This window comes from Coffea eugenioides, chromosome 2 (genome assembly GCF_003713205.1).
Source record: "Coffea eugenioides isolate CCC68of chromosome 2, Ceug_1.0, whole genome shotgun sequence".
Classification (NCBI taxonomy): domain Eukaryota; kingdom Viridiplantae; phylum Streptophyta; class Magnoliopsida; order Gentianales; family Rubiaceae; genus Coffea; species Coffea eugenioides.
Genome location: NC_040036.1, coordinates 10,883,334 through 10,904,392, shown reverse-complemented (window position 1 = coordinate 10,904,392; position 21,059 = coordinate 10,883,334). Strand labels below are relative to the sequence as shown.

The window sequence follows — 21,059 nt, the reverse complement described above, 5'->3', positions numbered from 1 at the left end:
TAGATATTACGTGAGCCTTTAATTTTGTGCGTCTAGGAGAAATTTGTATTAAAAGTTAGAAAATATTAATGGCACTTCCTTGTATGTTAATCACACTTGTCTTTGACTTTTTTACTCACTTGAAATACTAAAAGTATAAAAATGCTCTCTCTTCATTTTAATTACAACTTCATAAAATGGGGTGATTGTAGATTTAATCAAGGATTATGGTGTTGCTGTCTAATTAACGTAATAAAAAGTCACAGATATGATTACAAATAATTATTTAAAATAATTAATGTAATACTTTTGTGATGTGATGTATGTGAAAATATAAAAAGATGGATTGAAAAATGTATTTATAATGCAAGCGAAAAAATATTTTGAAAAAATTTGCTATCCAAACATAGATATCTTCTCGAACTTATTTTTGGAATAATAAGTTTAGCCATACTTTCCGTTATTGTGTAATATATGTACAGCGCGAGATAAACGATGAGCTGTTCACATTTTTTTAGTTTCTTATTCATACTTTCCGTTATTGTGTAATATATGTATAGCGCAAGACAAACAATAATGACTTCTTCATATTTTGTATAGTTTCTTCATTCGTGAAGCGTTCACATTACATTTTTTCAGTGTTACATCGAGTCGTAGAACCTGCTGCATAACAAAATTCAAACATTATCTGAAAAGTAAAATCAATATCCTTCTTCTTGTAATCACAATTGTATATGGTGTCGGATTTTTTTTTTTTTCAGGGTCTTCTTACCCAATCCTATTCTCTATCAAGTTACCATTGATTACCTTCATTAATTATACTAAACCTTGAATGTTGTATTGTCTATTTTGACACCGTTCTGGGCCATCAAAAGATTAGTACTAGTTGAAATTGGAAAACGCCTGTAAAGACGATAGAACACAACTTTACAGTTTCAAATAGCTATGAGTTTCTTACCTGAAAGAGTAACAGGCAAATGAGAGAGCAATTCAATGCGTTTCTCAAGAGAGACCAGAAAGAAGGAACTAGCAAATGAAAGGTTATAGGGGCACATTCAAGTGCGGCAAGAGTCTCAATCATTCCCACAGACAACCAAAAACTGAATTCGAACACATGAATAATTGTATTACATACAAGGCAAAGCACAACAATTGTATCGTGGTTACTTGCAAGCTAACAAATTGTCCCTTGCCAAATTACAGAGGGAGCTACGTGCACAAACATTTTGTCATGATTATATTTTGTTTCAAGAAAGAAAGGAAAAAAAAAACCACACTTTAAGTTGTCAAAATGCAACAATCTGTTGACAGAAGGTCTCGCTCAATGCTGAATGCCATTAAATCTGTTTACAAGCTAAAGGAACGACGTTCGCTCATATTACCATCATCTACTTTCGCCCAAAAATAACACCGAAGACCTGTTTAAGGAAGCAGCGAAAGAGTCTCAACGAATGTGCAAGATATCATTATATGAATAGCTCCCACAACCTGTGGTTTTTACCATATGTTAAACAGGTCCCAAATTGAATGTTCTTTCTCTACCACCTTCCTTGAACATTTAGACTGCCCAGCGACAACAAAATCCCCATGAGAACCATATCCAAACTAACTCGCCACTACTTCCACTTCTTAACCAATACAAACTGAGAGACACTTGGCTTCAAGACTCTACAACCTAAAAACAGGGCCATTTCAAAGCTGAATCCCAACAGAAATTGTAAGCAAAAAGCCAGTTGTTCCCATTTACTTGCGATATTCACAAATCTTAAGCTAAGTTCCAGCAGCAGGCAATGCTGCCATGAATGAATTATAAGACGATTCCAGGTCAAAGTGAAGTTGTCGAGCCTGCTGCTCTGTCAACTCATCTGCAGCTCCCATCTTTGACAGCCTGGCTATCCACTCTCTCATCTTTGTCTTGCCCTCAAAATCATGGGGCAGGATTGAAAGTTTATTCAGGGAAGCAGACAAATCTGAAAGAAGTGGATGTACCTGATCAACAGCAACCATATTTAGCTTCAGGGAGTCCATAGCAGTAATGAAGTTTTGCACGCATTCTGCCACTATAGCAGCAGAGGTAGTGGCTGACATCGCAGCAGCAGCTCGATGCTCGATGGTGGCAGGAACTCCTGAGGTAACCAGCCGATTAAGGGCAGCAGGGCAGTCCATTTTATATGTGTCATGAAATCGCTCAATGTTGGGCACAGTATCTTTCAATGTTGAAGACAGGGTTTTAAAATGTGCAATCAGTTTTTGGCATTCAGTTTCATACTCGATTGGTGATATGATGTCACGAACATAAGCTTTTTCAAGCTTCTCGGTGGCCTTTATAATTGCAAAAAGCTCAGCAAAGTTGTCATACATCTCCCTTTCACGCTTGTCATTCCATAGCTTGACCTCCATGTTCATCTTTTTATATGTATGTGGGTTTTATACTTTAGACAAATTCAAGGCAGGTTGGAGAAGAGGACGGGACACGCGCAAAGGAACACGTAAAGCTACTGCAAAACCATCAGAACCACAATATATCAGATAAAAAGCTATGCAATTCGATACACGCAAAGCGTACATATAAAAAAGCAAGCAGCTTGCTCTTTCTTTAGTATGCAATTACTGTATTAATATCTCAGTTTAAAATTCCCTGTAATTAAGATTCTTATTTTCCATCCTATACAAAAAAAAAAAAGTCAAAATCCTTCCTTTACCAAAATTTAGGGACTAAAATCAATCAGTTAAGCAGTTGTAAAACTAATTACGAAAAGTGACTTTGAAAGAAGTACTCTGAAATTTTGAAACGTATTCTCGTTTTCAAGGTTCTGAAACGCCAAAAACTATTTCCAGAACCAAACTCGACAGTAGCCTCTCCAAATCAGTTTTCTCGAGCTTAAAGGTAAGGTAAAAGCATAAGCCAGATGCAGATGAGGATGCATCCATTCCTATGTTACAAAAAACAATCAGCTGCAAAATAGAAAGTCCCCTTAATAGTAGAAGTAGAAGAAGAAGCAGGGCAAAACAAATGCTTCATTGCAGCGTCTGCACCTCAATGTAAGATTTACACATATACATGACCATTCACCCCAACTTGTCAATGCAAGCTATTTGCTCCCCAGAAAAAAAAAATTAAGCCCAACTTGTCAATGCGTGCTTAACAGCAATAGCATACAGTAAGGAGAAAGGCAGAAGAAAGCAATGCCTGAGGGGGCAGATATCAGAACCATACAATCAAAATTCAGTCTTTCTAACAAATTAGATTTGGAAACAACCTTTCTGATTTCAAAATTTTAAATGCCAAAATCAGAACCATACAATCAAAATTCAGTCTTTCTAACAAATTAGATTTGGAAAACAAACTTTCGTTTCAAAATTTTAAATGCCAAAAGCTATATCAGTTCAAAAACAGAAGTCAATTTCCAACAAGAGCAACTGAAACAACTTCTTTAGCTTGGAAGAACCTAAAAACTAGCTGATATTAAGCAAAGAGGAAAAGCCCTTAATCAGAACTACTACTTTTCACGAACATGTAAAGTGAACATGAACCGTTAGAACATCTGCTTCCTGATGTAAAATGCGGCAAACACGCTCGACCATTAACCCTAAATTTGCAATGCAAAATCAAGAAGATATGTGAAGTAAGCGCATAAAGTAGAACAACGAAAGAAAAACAAGAACCATATAATAAAAATCCAATCTTTATAACAAATTACACCCAATTAAGAAAAGCCCATCTCAATTTATAATCCGTTTGTATTCGTCGTATTTACTAACCCTCAACATTTTAATCAAGAATTAGCCCAGAACAGACAGTTAAAACTAAAACCCACTAGCAAAAGGGAATTTTTAAACAAAAAAATTCAATCAGGCAACTTAAAAAAGCCCCAATCTTTCATTCAAAATGGCTAATGGAAAAAAATATATAGATCCAAGGGCATACCTCAGAGGACGAAGAACATATAGGAAGCTGAAAAAAAGTCAGAGTAACAAGGAATAGTACGGGGTATTTGTATAACGGGAAAGGGGTGGGCTATTGGGGGCGTTAGGAAGAGGGGTGGGTTGGAGGGCAGCTTACGGACGTGGGTATGTGAGTGGTAATAATTGAAAAACGCGGCTTTGAATAATGGGAAGAGTGTTGCAGGTGAACTACTGATGTATTCTATTCAACAAAACAATTGGATTTGATTTGGGAAGAGAGAGAGAGAGAGAGAAAAGGGCCTGATTGCTGAACAGAAGATAGATAGACGGACAGATAGATAGAGGGTACTTCCTAGCCAGATTGCTGTTGTATGCTTGTGGCCATAAGATAGTTTGCGTGTACGATTTACCATTTATTACCTCCCCAAAGTCCACTGGGTTACTTATTTGCCATTTACTACAAGTTGTATTTCTCCCAGAGTGTACCTGCGGAACTGTTTGGAAGGTGAGTTTTTTGGATATTTATATAAAATTTTACTGTAGATCACTATAAAAGTTATAAAAAAACTTAATTTGTGTTTTTGTTATTCCATTGAAAATTGAATATTCTTCTACATATTCGTTGTTCCTTTTTGTTTTTGTTTTGATTTTATCGTAGTTTTAGATGACAATGAAGGAGAGGCTTTTGCTGGTGAATTGAAAATTGTACCCTTTCGTATTTTGTGCATCTTCTGTTCCTTCTTATTTAAGTTTTATACATCATCTGGCAATGACTCCCACTGGATGCCGTTTGATGGCCCTTCCAGCAAGGTATAGTTGCAAACAAAATGATGGTAGTAGTATGTCGTCGTTAATGTGAAAAGTGGTTAATTTGGGAATGCATATAAAATGTTTGGTGAAATGTCCAAAAGAAATTTGTATGATACGATTGATGCTTGTACGGGGTTAGAAAGCACCGAACAACTTGATTAAAACCACAGTTGACGAATTTCAGTTACGCCGGCCAACTTGTACTAGGAAACAAAAATGTCAAATGCACTTCATCATTTATTGGTAAGAATTGATACTTTAATTTTACAATAAGCTTGGTTAAACTATAAAGGAGGTAAATGTAATTAAACCCCAAAAGTATTAGCCGCTCCTTCTTTTTATTCTTTTATTTTTTTATTTTTTAATAACTCAGTTTCAGTCTTGTGCTCTGCAACTTTTTGCTTGCATGATTTAGATCAGGAAGAATAAATCCAAATAATCAAATGTTATGGAGTTCTCTTTACATGGTGATTACTTATGAAGCTTATTTACCAGTTGGAAATGTTATTTTGCTCTTCTTGAAACTGCAGTTTCTATGATTTGAAGTGGTTTCAATCTTTTCTTTGCCTGTACCTGTTCCTAAATGGAATGGTTTTTGAAAGTTATGTTCTTGTAGTTAAATCACATGTCTGACATATTTTTATTGCTTGAATCCATTCTGTACATAAAGAAGCAACGTTGTACAGGATGAAGGCTTCATCAATTAAGCTTTGCCTTTGATCAATTTAATATCTGGTATATGTGTGAGAATAAATTAGTATACAATAAATTAGAGCGTGAACTATATTTGGGAACTTTGGAATTTCCCTGGTTTGAAAAACCAGCCAAACAATGTATTTCAATTGATCATAATTCCAAATCCATTCAACTGAATGATTTATTGAATTCAAATCCACCGACCCAAACAAAGTAATTTATTTGTCAAATGCAACAAGTATTTTAACTTCGAACCATGCAGTGTTTTCATTAGGCATACAAAAGTTTGATTTTATGCATAATTTAAGAGGACAAGTTGATTGCACTAATTTGTTCGGTAATTTCTATTTCTTCAAGACTAAAAGAAAAAATCAGATGATAAAACTATTAAATAAATTATTTAAACCTATGGATGCATCCTTCAACTATGAACCAAATTTCCACTTTGATTTTTGAATTTCAAGATAGGACCCTTTAATTCCTAAAGTATAAATCTGGTCCCATCTTAGTTCCTAAGATATACAATCTGTCTTACTTTAGAAAGTACAAAATTTCTTCTACCTAAGTATAAAACTTGTCTCACTACCGTCTCGAAAGGGGTAAATTTTATATGTAGAGACTAAAGTGTCTTATTTTAAGTTTAGAAATTAGAGTAGCAATCTAAGTATGGTTGAAAGTACAAAGTGCCATTAGCCGTATGAAACAAAAAGAAATAGGCAAACAATTAGATGTACATGAGTACTACTTTTACTCCTGATGTGCCCTTAGATTCCAATTGTAGGTAAACACCCTTTTAGTGGAGTGAAAACCACCCTTTTAATTTTTTACTAAATACAAATACTGCCATGTGTAGGAAAAGATATTTGACTTTGTTTTACTTTGATTAGAAAAACTTGTGGTAGTAATAACAAAATAGTGACAGGGGATGCAAATTTCAAATCAACAACCAACGTACACTTAATTACAGTAATTTTTTAGTTGATCAAACTAATATATGCCATAAAGTAGTAAGATTTGATCATTTATAAATTGACAATTTTAGCAGTTTATATACCATTCACCTATAAAAATTATGATTATTATAAAATGACATTTTATAGTAATTTACATACTATTTGCCAATTAAAAGAAAGTTTGATAAAAAAATGTGCATATAAATCCATATTGTAAATGATACAAAATATATTTGAAACTCAAAACCTAATATATGGGTAAATTTATTATAATTTTCAAAGATTATGCTACATTAGTACAACTTTAATTTTTATACTTGTGACCTAGAAAATAAATTTATTAAAACACATAACATTTATAAATGATACATACATTTGTTAAAATGCTTAAAACACATAACATTTATGAATGATACATACAATCATATATTATACATTTACGTTACCAACAATTACTAACTATAATATTAAGTTTCAATCATTAATAAAAAAATCTTAGCATTATTTTAAATAAACTTCCTAATACTTGTTTCATATAAGTTTCTTTAAATAAAAGAGTAAATTTATGCCACAAACTAGTAAGTTTGACGATTAACCAAATTTACTATTCTATCAACAAGATTTACTATTAATCTATAAAAACTTACTATTACTTGAATTAAACTTACTCTCCAAAAAGTAAGTTTCGAATACAGAGTACTAATTTATTTTTTTTAAAAAGTAACTTTCATTTTTATTTCGATTTACTTTTTGAGGCATAAATAGGATAACACTTATGTGACCATTTTTGATTTACTGTTAGCAACCATTTGATTATTTGATAGGCCTATCCACCTAAATAGAATAATACTTAAAAATAAGAAAGTAAGTTTCCCATCTAAAATAGTAAGTTAACAGTAATAAATTAGTAACTTTTATACTTCAAAAGGTAAATTGGAATAAATATTAAAATTACTTTTTAAATAAATAAATTACTACTTTATATCCCAAACTTACTTTTTAGAGAGTAAGTTTAATTCAAGAATATACATAAATAGTAATTCTTACTGATAACATGGTAAAATTGATTAATAATCAAAACTTACTGATTTATGGGACACATGTACTATTTTACTTTAAAACATATTTCATACTAGTATTAGAAAATTTATTTGAAATAACGATAAGATGTTTTATTAATAATTAATTCTTAGTACCTTAGTTAGTAAGTACTCATAATATACCTTTATAATACATGATTATAGGTATAATTTAAAAAAATTTATTTATATATTTTAAAATACTATGAAAAATAGTTTGACTTTCACATAATCTTGTAAAATATGTAATAAAATTTTGTCGTATTATAAGTTTTTAATCATTTTCAATTTTTGAAAAATTTGAAAGTTTGGATAACAATAACAACAAATCTTCCTAGTTATATATAGAATATTACTTGTTTATATATCAAAATTTTTATAATTTAACACCTATGAATATAATAAGATGATAAAGTTTTAATAAATTTACATCTGAGACACAAGAAATAATAAGAGTAAAAGACTAAACAAAATGAGAAATAATATAATAATGAAAATGAAAAAATTAGTATAACAATTAATGTAAGAAAATCAGTATGATCTTGATTTTTTTCCTTGGGAGATTGTTCATAAGAATAGGATCCAATAATTATAAATAAAAATCACATGCATATATAATCTATTGTATAATTTAAATTAAATTTAGTTCACATATAAAATGGTCCTAAAATAATTAGTACACTATGATACAATGTTATTTTAACAACAAAATTTTTTTTTACTAAAAGTCTGAAATATCCATGACATATGTATGAGGGATGTTTTACCATATTTATATCTCGCATCTAATCATGAAAGTTAATTTGAGAAAAAATATTTTTGACAATAGAATTATTTTGAATTTAGTCAACAAGTTGAGATTTTTTAAACAAAAAAAGTGAAATATTTTGGGAACTTAGTTGTTTATTTTCCCATAATTAAAAATTGCTATATTTTAGCAATTGTTACCATTGACCTTTCATTCTGTAGACTAATTTTTATCAATGCAAAATTAGTTTTATTAACAATAATTGAAGTTCCATTGATCCGAGGATTGGCATTTTATTGCTATTATTTTATATGTAAATATTTAACCTAAGTAATAAAATAAATAATAGCTACTTAAAAAAAGAAATTGAAATGGAATTAAATTTATTTATTATTTTATTGCTAACAACTTTGACCCCATTTAATGGTTAAAGAAAAAATAAAAGAGACGTAGAGATTGGGATTGGTTCCTTAGTGTGAAAAAGGAAAGTTCTTCTAAACTAATGTTGCGTGAAATTCTGAATGCATATAAAATTAGAAATGCGATAACTTTGCAATTCATTCTCATTCATGATGAATAAATTGCGATTCTATATAGAATCGCAATTTTTTTCGTTCAGCATGAAAACATTTTTATTTTGTCATATTGATGGCTTTTGCTTTTAAGATTATCTACATGTCGGTGGTTAGTATTATTGACAAGGTTAAGGTCATGGAAAATGTTACTAATTTTAGGAGAAATTATGAATTGTAAAAATGGTTTAATAATTTTCTATTAAGCATAACTACTGCATACAAAAGGAAAAGATATTTGATTTTATTTTGTTTTGATTAGAAGAACTTGTACTAGTAATAAAGGAAATTTCAATTCAACAATCAACGTGCACATGATTACAATAATTTTTTAGTCATTTAGACTAATATATGTCATAAAGTAGTCAGATTTAGTCGTTTGTGAATTCATAATTTTAATAGTTTACATAAAATTCATCTATAAAAAATTATGATTATTATAAAATGACATTTTATAATAATTTATATACCATATGCCAATAAAAAAAGAGTTTGATAGACAAATCCATAATGTAAATGATACAAAGTATGTTTGAAAGTCACAGAACTTAACATATGTGTAATTTTACTATAATTTTCAAAGATTATGCTATGTCAATACAACTTTAATTTTTATACTTGTGACCCAAAAGATAAATTTATTAAGATTTTACCATTTTATTAAATTCATAGGCATTAATATATGAAAATTTGTGTACCATTTTATTATATTCATAGGTGTCAATATATCGAAATTGTGATGCATAGATAAGGGCAATTCTATATATAACTCGAAAGATTTGTTGTTACTGTCATCCAAACTTTCTAACCTTTAACAAATTCATAAGTAATTCAAAATTTATAATATGACAAATTATTCTTACATATGTTATAAGGTCATATGCAAAAAAAAAATTTTCATAATAAAAAAATCTTAGCATTATTTCAAATAAACTTCCTAATACTTGTTTCACATAAGTTTCTTTAAGTAAAATAGTAAATTTATGCCACAAACTAGTAAGTTTTGATGATTAACCAAATTTACTATTCTATGAACAGTATTTACTATTAATCTATAAAAACTTACTATTAATCTATAAAAACTTACTCTCCAAAAACTAAGTTTTAGATATAGAGTAGTAATTTACTTCAAAAAAAAGTAAGTTCCATATTTATTCAAATTTACTTTTTGAGACATAAAAGTTACTAATTTATTGAGTTAACTTACTATTTTTAATGTAAAACTTACTAACCAAAATTTTAGGTACTATTTTATTTAGATGACCAGTACAACAGGTAATCAAATGGTCGCTAAAAGTATTTTTACCTGTTATATCAGATAAAAACAGTTTCGTTACCATAACGATCGTTACTTCAGACTTTTCCTTCTTTCTTTTTTTCTTTCTTTCTTTTTCTTTTCCTTCCTCCCTTCCCGCTTCTTCTCCCTTCCCTATTCCCTCTCCCGAACTCTGCAAACACATACAAACTTTTTTTTTTTTTTTTTTTGCTTTTCTCCTCTCCCTCCCCCGCCACCCCTTTCCTCCCCACTCCCCTGCCACCCCCTCGGCCCGCCACCCCTCCCACTCCCTCCCCCGACACCCCCCCTCTGACCACCGTCCCTTTCCTCCCATCTTCCCCGCCACCCCTCTCTCTTCCTCCACGCCACCCCCTTTCCTCCCCTCTCCCCTCCCCCTCGCACTCCGACGCCAGAGGAAGTTGAACCACGTGGTCCCCATAATTGAAGCCGCCGGTCTGGACGAAAGTGCCGTCGAGCATGAGGGAGCCGGAGGAGCACCAGACATCAGTGAGGACTGTGAGGGGGCGAAAGGCGTTTGTAGCAACGTCGTATTCAACAGAATGTGCAGTGCAGTCCACTTTCAGGGCTTGCTTTTGGGGGTCATCTCTGCATTTGCCATTGGCCAGTGAAATATTGGAGGGGCCAAAATCTGTCCTATCATAAATGACCACATTGTCATTGTTGAGGAGTTGCATGTGCATGGATGTGATACCAATGCTTGATTGGAGTAGAGCCCACTGGCCTCCCGTGGTGGCGGCCTCCGCAAGTTTCCGGTGACATGGGTGCAGAAGTAGTAGCACTAGTAGTAGAACCAGGCGGTGGCAGGGGAGAGAGGAACGTATCAGATGCGTTCGAGTAGTCATGAGAGTTTGTTCCATGGCTTTAATGTTGTCCAGGCATGCATTCACCCACTATAGAGGGGGAGGGTGGCGGGGGAGGGAAAGGGGAGGGACAGAAAAAAAAAACTTTTAAGGTGACCGACGCCGGGAGAGGTGGTGGAGGTGGTGGCTAGCGTGGTGGGTTGGGTGAGGGAGGAAAAAGAAGAAAAGTTGAAGGGAAATTTTTTGTGTATTAGATTTTTGAAGTGTGTAGGTAAAAAATTTCAAAATTTTTTGAAATTTCTGTAGCAAAAATTGTTAAAAAACTAGTATTATACAAACTTGCTAAAAAACTACACTTCCAAACAGGCCCTATATAACAACAAGAATCATGGACACATGCAAGAATCATGGCCATGGTCTGTATAGCTCTGAAAATTATTTGGACTGCTTTTCCCTTCTATAGTTCTATTCATTCAATTTGGATGCCCAATTTTTCTGCATAATGTTAGTATTACTTTACATTATAAATGTGTTTTTAGTTTTCTTTTTTATTTTTTTAAACTAACTTATTATCGTACGAACATCCATCACAAAAGTGTTATATTATTTGGATAGCAAATTATTTGAGATTATTTAAAAAAAAAATACTGTAATACTTTTTTGATGTGATATATATGATATTAAAAAATGTGTTGATAATGTAAGCAAATAAAAAAAAGAACAAATAATCCACTATCCAAACACGTTATTGTTTTTAAATATCTTTCTGAATGATCTGATATTTTCAGTCACGTATGAGAAAAAAAAAGATATACATGAAAAAAATGATAATTCAATAATATGTTTAAGCAATTAAATAACATGTTTAGAGCATAGTATAACACGAATTTGTTTTTAAGATATTTACAAATCCCAAGATATGGAGCCAAACCAAACTCCAGTAATAATTTACATTTTCATTTATTTTTTAAGTGAATTAAAATTATGTTTAAGTTTAACTTTATTATTGTTTAAGTTTAGTTCTGTTAAAATGGTTGGCGTGAGTTGAGTTTGAGAATTTTATTTTTATTGGAGAACTGTGTTTGAGTTCAACTTAATTATTATGAAAAATGTTTGACAAATATGTCAAAATGTTAACTACAAATAATTTAGTTGGAAAGCTTCATACTTTTGATTGTCTTCCAAGCTTATAATTTTCCAATAGACTGAGCATCTCTTTTGCCCTTAGTATTCTTCTCTTGTCCCGTGGACTAGTAAAATGTTCCAAGTAGCTTTCCTCATTCTGGCATGCAAGTCTAATGGATGATGGAGGCGGAGGGTATAATATTGCACCAAGGGTGTAACTGAAATCCTAATGAACAAAATGAACTATAAGAAATGCACTGCTCTCTTTTGGCTAGGATATTGTCTAAATATATTATTTGAAAATAATTACTATAATATTTTTATAATATAATGTATGTGAAATAAAAATATAATTAAAAATATAAAAAATGAATTGAAAAGTGCATTTATAATGTAGGTAATTTAAAATAATTTTATATCCAGACACATAGATGTACAATTGATCTGTGAATCTCAATAAAAAAAAAAGTGATATATTGATATTCTTTTTTTAAAAGTCCACTTGTTTTATGTTTTTGTTTCGGGCAAGATAAATTTTATTCTACATTTACTCCTACTCTACACTAAGGGGAAGGGGTGGACTCAAAGGGGTCAGTGGAGAATTCGGAGGAAACTGAAGCGCCACCGAACCAAATACTAAGGGGAAGAGGTGGACTCAAGGAGGTTAATGGAAAACTCAGAGAGGAGTAGAGGACTAATTGCCATATTGAACCAGACGGGTACCTTTGCACCCGTTGGTAAAATTTTCAAAAAATTCTAAACAAGAATGCAAGTTAAAAGATCAAATCCCTTAACCTATACTTAAGGAAGAGCCTTTTAAAACTCTTTCTGGTGGCTTCAAATTCTCTGTCCCCAAAATAGTCTCTGTCCCCTCTGTCCCTTATTTGTACAGCTGCCACGTGTCCCTAGCCTTTTGTTAACTCAAACTCAAATAAAACGATAATAATCGGTTTACAAGTTTTGTTAACCCAAACTCCAACAAACCGATAACTCAAAACTTTTTTTTATTTTCTTTTTAACAAAAAAGTGTCTTGTTGATCATAATTTTTAACAAACAAGTTTAGCTCTTTCGAATTTTTTAACATCTTGTAATTATGTAAATGCGATGATTTAAAATTAATTACTCAATAGTTTTGAGTTATCTGTAAAATCAGCCTTTGAGTAAACCTGTCAATCGACTATTATCGGTTTGTTTGAGTTTGAGTTAACAAAACTTGTAAACCAATTATTATCGATTTATTTGAGTTTGGGTTAACAAAATACTAGGGACACGTGACAGCTGTACAAATAAGGGATAGATGGGACATAGACTATTTTGGGGACAGAGGATTTGAAGCCCTTTCTGGTGGCCAACTACTTGAGGAGTAGTTGGTTCCACTTGTTTTATGTAATTGTACGTAAATTTATCAAATGATGGAATGGTAGGAAAAAAAAAGGAAATGTACCATCTCTTAGAATATCCATAATACTTGTTTCAATTCAACTCAAAATAAATAAGGTGAGCTTATACACAATTGTTCTCCTTCGAGAAATTAAATCAAGTTTGAACATTATAGTGTTTGACTCATAACAATGAGAGAGGAGAGACAAATGCTCAATATGTATAAATTGGAGGGTCTAACTAAACACATTCAAACTAGTTTCGATATTCCGTTTGGTTTGGTATTTTCTAAAGCTTTTATAGAAAAATGCATTACAATGATTTGATGTATGTGAGGTAAAAATGTGATTAAAAAATATAATCATAAAAAACATAAAAAATTTTTAATAAGAAACCACAATCCAAACACCACCGCATCCGTTTTGTTTTTATTTCTTATTTGCCTGAATTCTGTCTAGGGGATTCTACGGGAAGGCGACGCATGCACCCTGAAGGAGGGTGAAGCCAAAATGGCGTTACAGTTGACTTTGCATGGTAACAATCGTAGCAATGAAGTCACACCCAAGAACAGCAAAACACGCACATTACATATATTTTTAATTTCTTCTCGGGAAGTCGTTTCTTACAATGCCTCTTTGTGACAATAAATAAATAAATGACCTGGGTTCAGTTGGGATTGGATATTTTTAAGACGACCATAATTGGGCCAGATCTTCCTCGACAGAATTCGCTGCAACGTTTGCATTCCCACAAACACAATTCCAAGTGGCCCTATATGTAGCTCATCTGTGGTCCATTGAGAAATGCACGCCCAAAGGCCCAACTCCTCAGAATTTGTTTTACTCCCTCAATCCCAAAACTGGTTTGTTCTGACTATTCAGGAAGAGACTCTTTGGGATAGAATCTCCCTGATTAGTACATGTTATTAATATCAAGCAGAGCAATATATATATATATATATATGTATATATTCAACAAGATTGATCATTGTCTAACTATTCGCCAGCATATGTTGGTTATATATTGAACAACAAAAGCTTTCCTTCATTTTGTTGTTCATTGACAGCACATGAATGGTTTGTCCTTTTGGGATGTAAATAGAGCTAATGCCGATTTTGGGTTCAAAAGGATTTAAATTATATGCACGTATAAGCCTTGTTCTCATTTGTTTTAGATTTTGCTAATCTGATGATGAAAGGTGATTACAAAGAATAATCAGAATCAACAAAAAGTTACTCTGTAGTTGGTTATAGATTTTAATTTTTTGTTGGGAGTTAAATTCTCTCCCTCAGAATTATTCATATCAGAATAATAAACTAACAAGGGTCGACAGGTGTAAATTTGAAAAGTTATGAATATCTATGGCAAATGTTCATTTTATTGTTTGCGACTTTTGGTAATTTAAGCGTGGGTTATATTTTTTCGAGAAGAGAAGAAAAAAGGGTTCTTGGGCCTTGCACGCCTTGGTTGAAGACTACAAGACAATAACATCATGAATCGTGATCACTGGTTGAAATTTTATTTTATTTTTCATTTTTTTAAATTTTAAAGTGAAGTTATCTCTGTAAAGTGGCTTTCTCTGGTTAATTATTCGTGATGAATTACTGTGCCAGAAGAATGACGTTTGACAACATCTGGGAAATTGATGGGACTTGATTCCCTTATCATGTTGTTTGATGGTTCCAAGAAGATTAAATGGTCAATGAACAATCTGTAACCAATGCCTCATCCCCTTCTCCAAAAAGACCAACAGCAATTCTAATCGTACATCTCTATTGTCAAAAAGTTTTATTTTCTTGTCTCTGTTTAATAATGTGTTTTCAACTGTTGCTCTGCGTGTTATTAACCACATCTTATAATTTACCAAATGTTTTCATTTCACGTTTCCTTGAATTTTTGCTGGATTCAAAAGTTTTTTTTTTCCTTATCATAAAGTGAAGCCTGAAATGCAATTTTCTAAATAATAATATTTCGCTCATATGATAAACGTATTTTTTAATTTATTTTTTATATTTTTAATTATTTATTTATTTTATATATATTACATCATAAAAATATTATAATAATTATTTCAAATAATATTCTATCCAAACAAACCAATTTTAACACGGCAGGTTAAAAAGAAAAGAAACTTCTTGTTCGAGAAGAAAAAGAGATCCTCCTCATGTTTCTTATTAATAAGGTATAATTGTATGGAGACCTTCTTGTTTCTGAATGATTTTGTAGTCAGACTGCACTTCATAGATGATGATTATGACATCTAATTGATGTGATTGGTTCTACAATTGGAAAGTAAAACACACCTATAGATGCTAGCTATTTTTGTAAAACGTCCTATCCTGTTAATACCTTCACTTATATTCTTCTGTTAACAATTGGAAAGTAAAACACACACACACACACATATATATATATATAGATGTTTACTATTTTATGTTGTTTCTGTTCATGAATATATATATATTTTTAAATTTCTTTCTGGAAGTGCTCCTCTGTTAACTTGCAAAGCTTACATGCTTTTATCTTGATTGGACGTCAATATCCATAGCTAATTATTTTGATGGAGAAGTCTTACGAGCATTAATTTAATGGTGATTATCTTCCACTAACGAATGGCATCACATCCCAATTCAGTAATCTTCTGAAATATGACAACCATTCTATCAACCAAGTTCCCACTGTGACGGGCCTAACATGACATCTTGCTTTTAGAGACCATCGAAAAAGGTGAAAAAGACCAAAAAAAAAAAAAGGAACAAATATATTGTTGCAGTCATTATGTAGCAAGAATTTATTTAAGGGATAATTTGAGAAACCTCCCTAAAGCTTCGGACAGTTTCACTGAGCTCCTTTGAAATTTGAAAAATTACACATACCTCCATTATTCTTTTAAATAACAATTTTACCCTTAAATATTTTAATAAAATTCCCTTATTTGGTATGCTTATACTTAGAATTAGTTTTAAAATTATTTTTTCATTCTCATTCCTTTTTTTAAAGATTTTCGCCAATAAAACTGTAGTACTATCACTATTGCCTCTAGTTTCTATTATAACCAAATGTCGAACTAGTGATTTTTTTGACGAATTAATTTTATATGTAATTCAATATTTTTACTGATATTTGTTTTCTATTTTTTGGTGATAGGTGTTAATTGTTAGTAATTTTATTATTAATTTTCTTTTTGTTCTTACCAAATATTTTTTTAATTATCAATATTTACTTATATTTGGTATTGGACTCAATTTCAGGGAGTGGAGCAGAAAACTACAAAAAAAGATGGACTTTCTGGAGACAATTGAGACTTCAAACAAGTCACAAACCTGGCCCACATGGTGATATAGACAAACTGCATTTCTTTTGCTGAGAAGGAGTGTCTTGAATCTTAGGAATCCTAGGAGCAATGAGAAACGAGAAAATAGGAAATATTAAGAGGCCTTACCTTTTTGTACTTTGATTGGGGAATCTCGGCAGGGACCACAGGGATAGCATTAGTCATATTTCTTTTGACTTTAAAAGGGGACAATCATGCAGAGGCTTGGGAGGCTGAGTCTTTAGAATAGTTTTAGTCTTTTAGTCTTTTCTTTCTTTTTCTTTGTCAGGCGCACGCTTACTGTTCGACAATATTTTCCAACGGGAAAAACATCTCTTATTTTTCGATTCCTAGTGGAAAACTTGATGCCTTTGCAATCAATTGATTTGCGTAGAGATTTATGTATGCGGTGTGGCCAAGTCTGTCATCTAGTCGGAGGCCAACTTGAAGGCGCGGTTTCAAATATCTGTGAAATTGAATTAATTTTATTTATTTCTTTTGTTCATTGGTATTTGTACTTTTCCTAATTTAATTGCTTATACTTGTTAAGTTATTTGAATGTCAAGTGTCTGATATTCGAATTAACCTAATGATCTAATGTCAAATTAATTGATTGAATCCGTAATTGTTCAATCGATTAATACCAGTGGCGACTAGCGTGATTGGTTTCATATTAGGGAAACGTATGATCTAATTTAAACAAATTCTCGTAGCGTGTTTGTTGATTAGGATTGGGCTTCTCTAATTATTAATGCAATCGAGTAATTAAATTTTATGGTCGTATTTAGGGTTATTTCTTGGCTAGAGAAATAGTTAACGGTCGTACCTTAACTATCGAGAAATTAAGGAAAAACTGGTTGTTCATCGCGTGTATGACAACTATAACCAATATAGTAATGAGTAATTGAATTATCTTTGCATCGATGATCAGTTGAATGGATCGTGTCTGAAAAGTTGCACCTTTGGCTAAAATCGTATTGGTTATTGATTAATTATTGTTTATTTCTATTAGTTGTTTCATTAGTTAGTCAATTAGTTATTTTATATTTTTCAAAAATCCTTCATGCACTGAACTCTAGAAGAAACAAATTATTCCCAATCCCTATGGATTCGACCCTGTTCACCGCTATATACAAAATTTGTATTTTTCTTGAATAGGTAATTATTATTGCATAGGCTCGACACCCTGTCAATTGGTATTAAAATTAACAATAAAGAAAAAATGAATGACATAAAAAACTACTAAATTATGATAATCCTATTATTCAAAAAATTCATAAATTCTAAATGAATTATTTCAACATTTTCTTTTCTATCTTATAAATCTAAATCCATAATAAAAAACCATCAAAAGTATCATGTCATAGTAATAAAATTATTATTATAGTTGTTTATCAAATAATATATATGGACATGAAAATTTTGGCATCTTTTCCTTAAGATTATACTCAATAATCTTATAATTGTATAGAAAAATAAATTAAAACTCATTACACAAGGGCATTTTTTGGGTATTCCTTTAAAAAATTGATCAAACCAATATTATTTTAAAATTTTGTTACTAAAATTATCAAATCAAGAGAGGTAAGTGTAATTTTTCAAATCTTAGAGGGGCTTAGGAAAATCGTCGAAAACCTCAAGGGAGGTTTATGAAATTATCCCTTTATTTAATTTAGGCAAAACTATAATAATTTTTACTTTTGATTGCATTTACAGTAAGAATTAAGTTCTGGAAAAAAATGGTGGGAAAAGAGGTTAAGAACCAGTACAACTTCTTCGGCAAATTTTCCGCTGGTCTGCACCGCTCCTTAACCCGCCGCCACCCACTTCGCCGCCACCTCCACCTCACCTCAAGCTCCACTCCAGCGTGCCTCACCGTCCGCCGCTTGAGCTCGCGCGCCCCTAGCAACCCACGGCCTGCCACCAACTCGCTCTCACTCTCTCTTTGCCGCGAGCTCCGCTCCAGAGCACGCTAGTCCCTGCACCAGCTCTTCCACGATAGCGGTTATGCGCTTCACCAACTCACAGACGCCACCACCACTCTTCCTCCATCTCCTCTCGCGTCCGCCGCCAACAGCACGCGCCACCTGTCAATTTTTGACAGGTGCAGGTATTGAATTCCTCCCCTGATTAGCATTCTTTCTAGATCTTAAATTGATGCAGTTGTGTCTTCTTTTTGGGTTTCTTGTTGAGCCTTCGCAGGAGATGCTTTACTTGATTTTTCACTTGTGATTTGTTTGGGGCTTCATCTCCATTTTTGGGGTTGATTTGGGGTTTCTTGGCAAATTGTTTACCATTTTTTTTCTTCTATTTCTGCTCTGCTTGGTGTTGTTGGATTTATCGGTGATTTGGGGTGGCCGTTTATGTTGCTTCGTTATCTGTGGGATGCACCAGTGGTACTGGTTGGGGTATTATAAATACATTTGTTGATACTTTGTTCTAGTTGGTGGGCTACTTAATTGAAAACTGCCAAACAGTTTGATTTAGTTGTAGTCCAAATTTTGAACTACTATTGCTGGTTTTGACGGTTTCTTGGGTCATTTGCTAATTTTGGTAGGTTTAATTGGGTATTTGACTGTCTAATTGGAGACAGTTGTTGAGATTTTGGGTGGAATTGTGTCCAATTGCTGAATTTGTTATTTTGATTGGCCACTAACACCGCTCTTAGTTGTTCGAGTTGTTGTTTGGGTGCATTGTTGGGAGCTGTGTTCTAGTATTGTGGGTACTTTTCTGCATTGGTTTGTTAAATTGGGATATGAATGTGATTTTGCATTTGCTTAGTGAAGTGGGTTACCTTTAATTGTCTTGTGTGGGGGTATTTTGTCTTGTTCATTTCAATTACTCAGTTCATTGGAGCACCTGCTGCGATTTTGTGTTGTGCATTTTATTGTTGGGTTGCCTGCTAGTTACTATGGTGAAGTCACGATCCTCCTCTAAGTTTAGGACACCTAGCACTTCTCAGCCTCTTCCTACCCCAGGGGCTGACGAATGAAACCAGCTCCAGATGCGAGTTGAGAGACTAGAGACTTAGATGACCCACATTAACGTCAACCTGCATAACATGGCTCAGAATTTGGCGGCATTTATGTACCATGGAGGTCTTAATCCATAATTTCCACCTGAACCACCCCTGTTTTGATGACTTCAGGGAAGTACCGTTGCCCCTCTCATTCCTTCTGCTTTTACATTATCACATTGAGAGCAATGTGTGAATTAAGTGTGGGAGGGATCGTTGTGGTGCTAGTATTTTTGTTTTTAGTTTCTAGAGTTCTAGAGGCTTTTCCTTTATTTTTAGTTAGTTTTTGCCTATCTTTCATTTCATTTCATTTCTTTTTTTTTTCTAGTGATCAATTCTTATATGAATACCAAGTTTTGATACTGGATTGTTGTCTCTAATTCTGCTATTGTCAAGTTTTATTAATAAAAGGGTATCAAGTAGATGTGGTTGAGTTCAGGAACATCTCTCTGGTGAATATTAGTAATTGCTTGACTTTTCTAATTTTTTGTTAACTTTTCTAGACATAGGGAATGATTGTTGGTATTTTTCATGTGAATTGGTTCAATTATTAATTTTAGTTCTCAATGTTTGAAAATTTGAGGCTGGCTGCTGTTACTTTTGTGTGATTTTTAGTTATTGTGTTATACGGTTGTAAATAAGTATTGACTGTACTCCGCTAGTTGTTACTACTGAATAACTGGGGATCTTCACCTAAAGTGTCGATTCTCACGTCAAAAGGTAGTGATTTCTATGAGTACGTGGTCGTATAGCGATAAGAGCTAAATAATCGGGCTTCTTAATTTGGCAAATGTTGGAGTTCGCGTCAAAAGACTCTAAGGGTTATAGACTAAGTTTTTTGTTACTCAAAAAAAAAAAATAGAAAAAAGAAAAAAAAAAGAAGTAAAGTAAAGATTGTGTTAGTATGTGAATAAGTCAGCTTGCCGGTTTGTGATTTTAATGTCGAGATTTTGGTTAATAGTTGGACCATTTGCTGATAAATGTGAGCAACCATTCCTTTTTATCAGCAACCATTCCTTTTTCTTCAATTAGTTTGATTTAAATTGGAGGAGTTGGTGGTTGGGAAGCTAACCGGGGTAATTTTTCTTGGATCTTAACTTGTGATACTTGATATATATTTTCCTGGGTATCTTGACAATACGGTAGTTGGAGCAATAACCATTGTCAAATTTTGGTATTTAATTGCTGTTCTAATGCTTGAGGGCAAGCATGATTTAGGTGTGAGGGGATTTGATAGGGTATTAATTGTTAGTAATTTTATTGTTAATTTTTCTTTTTGTCCTTGCCAAATATTATTTTTAATTATCAATATTTACTTATATTTGGTATTGGAGTCAATTTTAGGGAGTGGAGTAGAAAACTACAAAAAGGATGGACTTTTTTG

At 32.5% G+C, this 21,059-nt stretch overlaps 1 protein-coding gene across 1 annotated transcript; it reads right to left on the bottom strand.

Annotated features, from left to right (window-relative positions):
• Window positions 1–1,039: 1,039 nt before the first annotated feature.
• On the bottom strand, window positions 1,040–4,203 carry LOC113761249 (vacuolar protein sorting-associated protein 28 homolog 2). Its single transcript, XM_027304144.1, has 2 exons — window positions 3,908–4,203; window positions 1,040–2,477 (listed from the first exon to the last, which is right to left on the bottom strand). Exon 2 carries the CDS (start codon window positions 2,383–2,385, stop codon window positions 1,750–1,752), a length of 636 nt encoding a protein of 211 aa, XP_027159945.1. The 5' UTR covers window positions 2,386–2,477; window positions 3,908–4,203; the 3' UTR covers window positions 1,040–1,749.
• Between the last annotated feature and the right edge of the window lie 16,856 nt (window positions 4,204–21,059).

Coding starts and splice junctions, on each gene's coding strand:
- LOC113761249 (XM_027304144.1), bottom strand. CDS start 2,385: ATGAACATGGAGGTCAAGCTATGGAATGACAAGCGTGAAAGGGAGATG.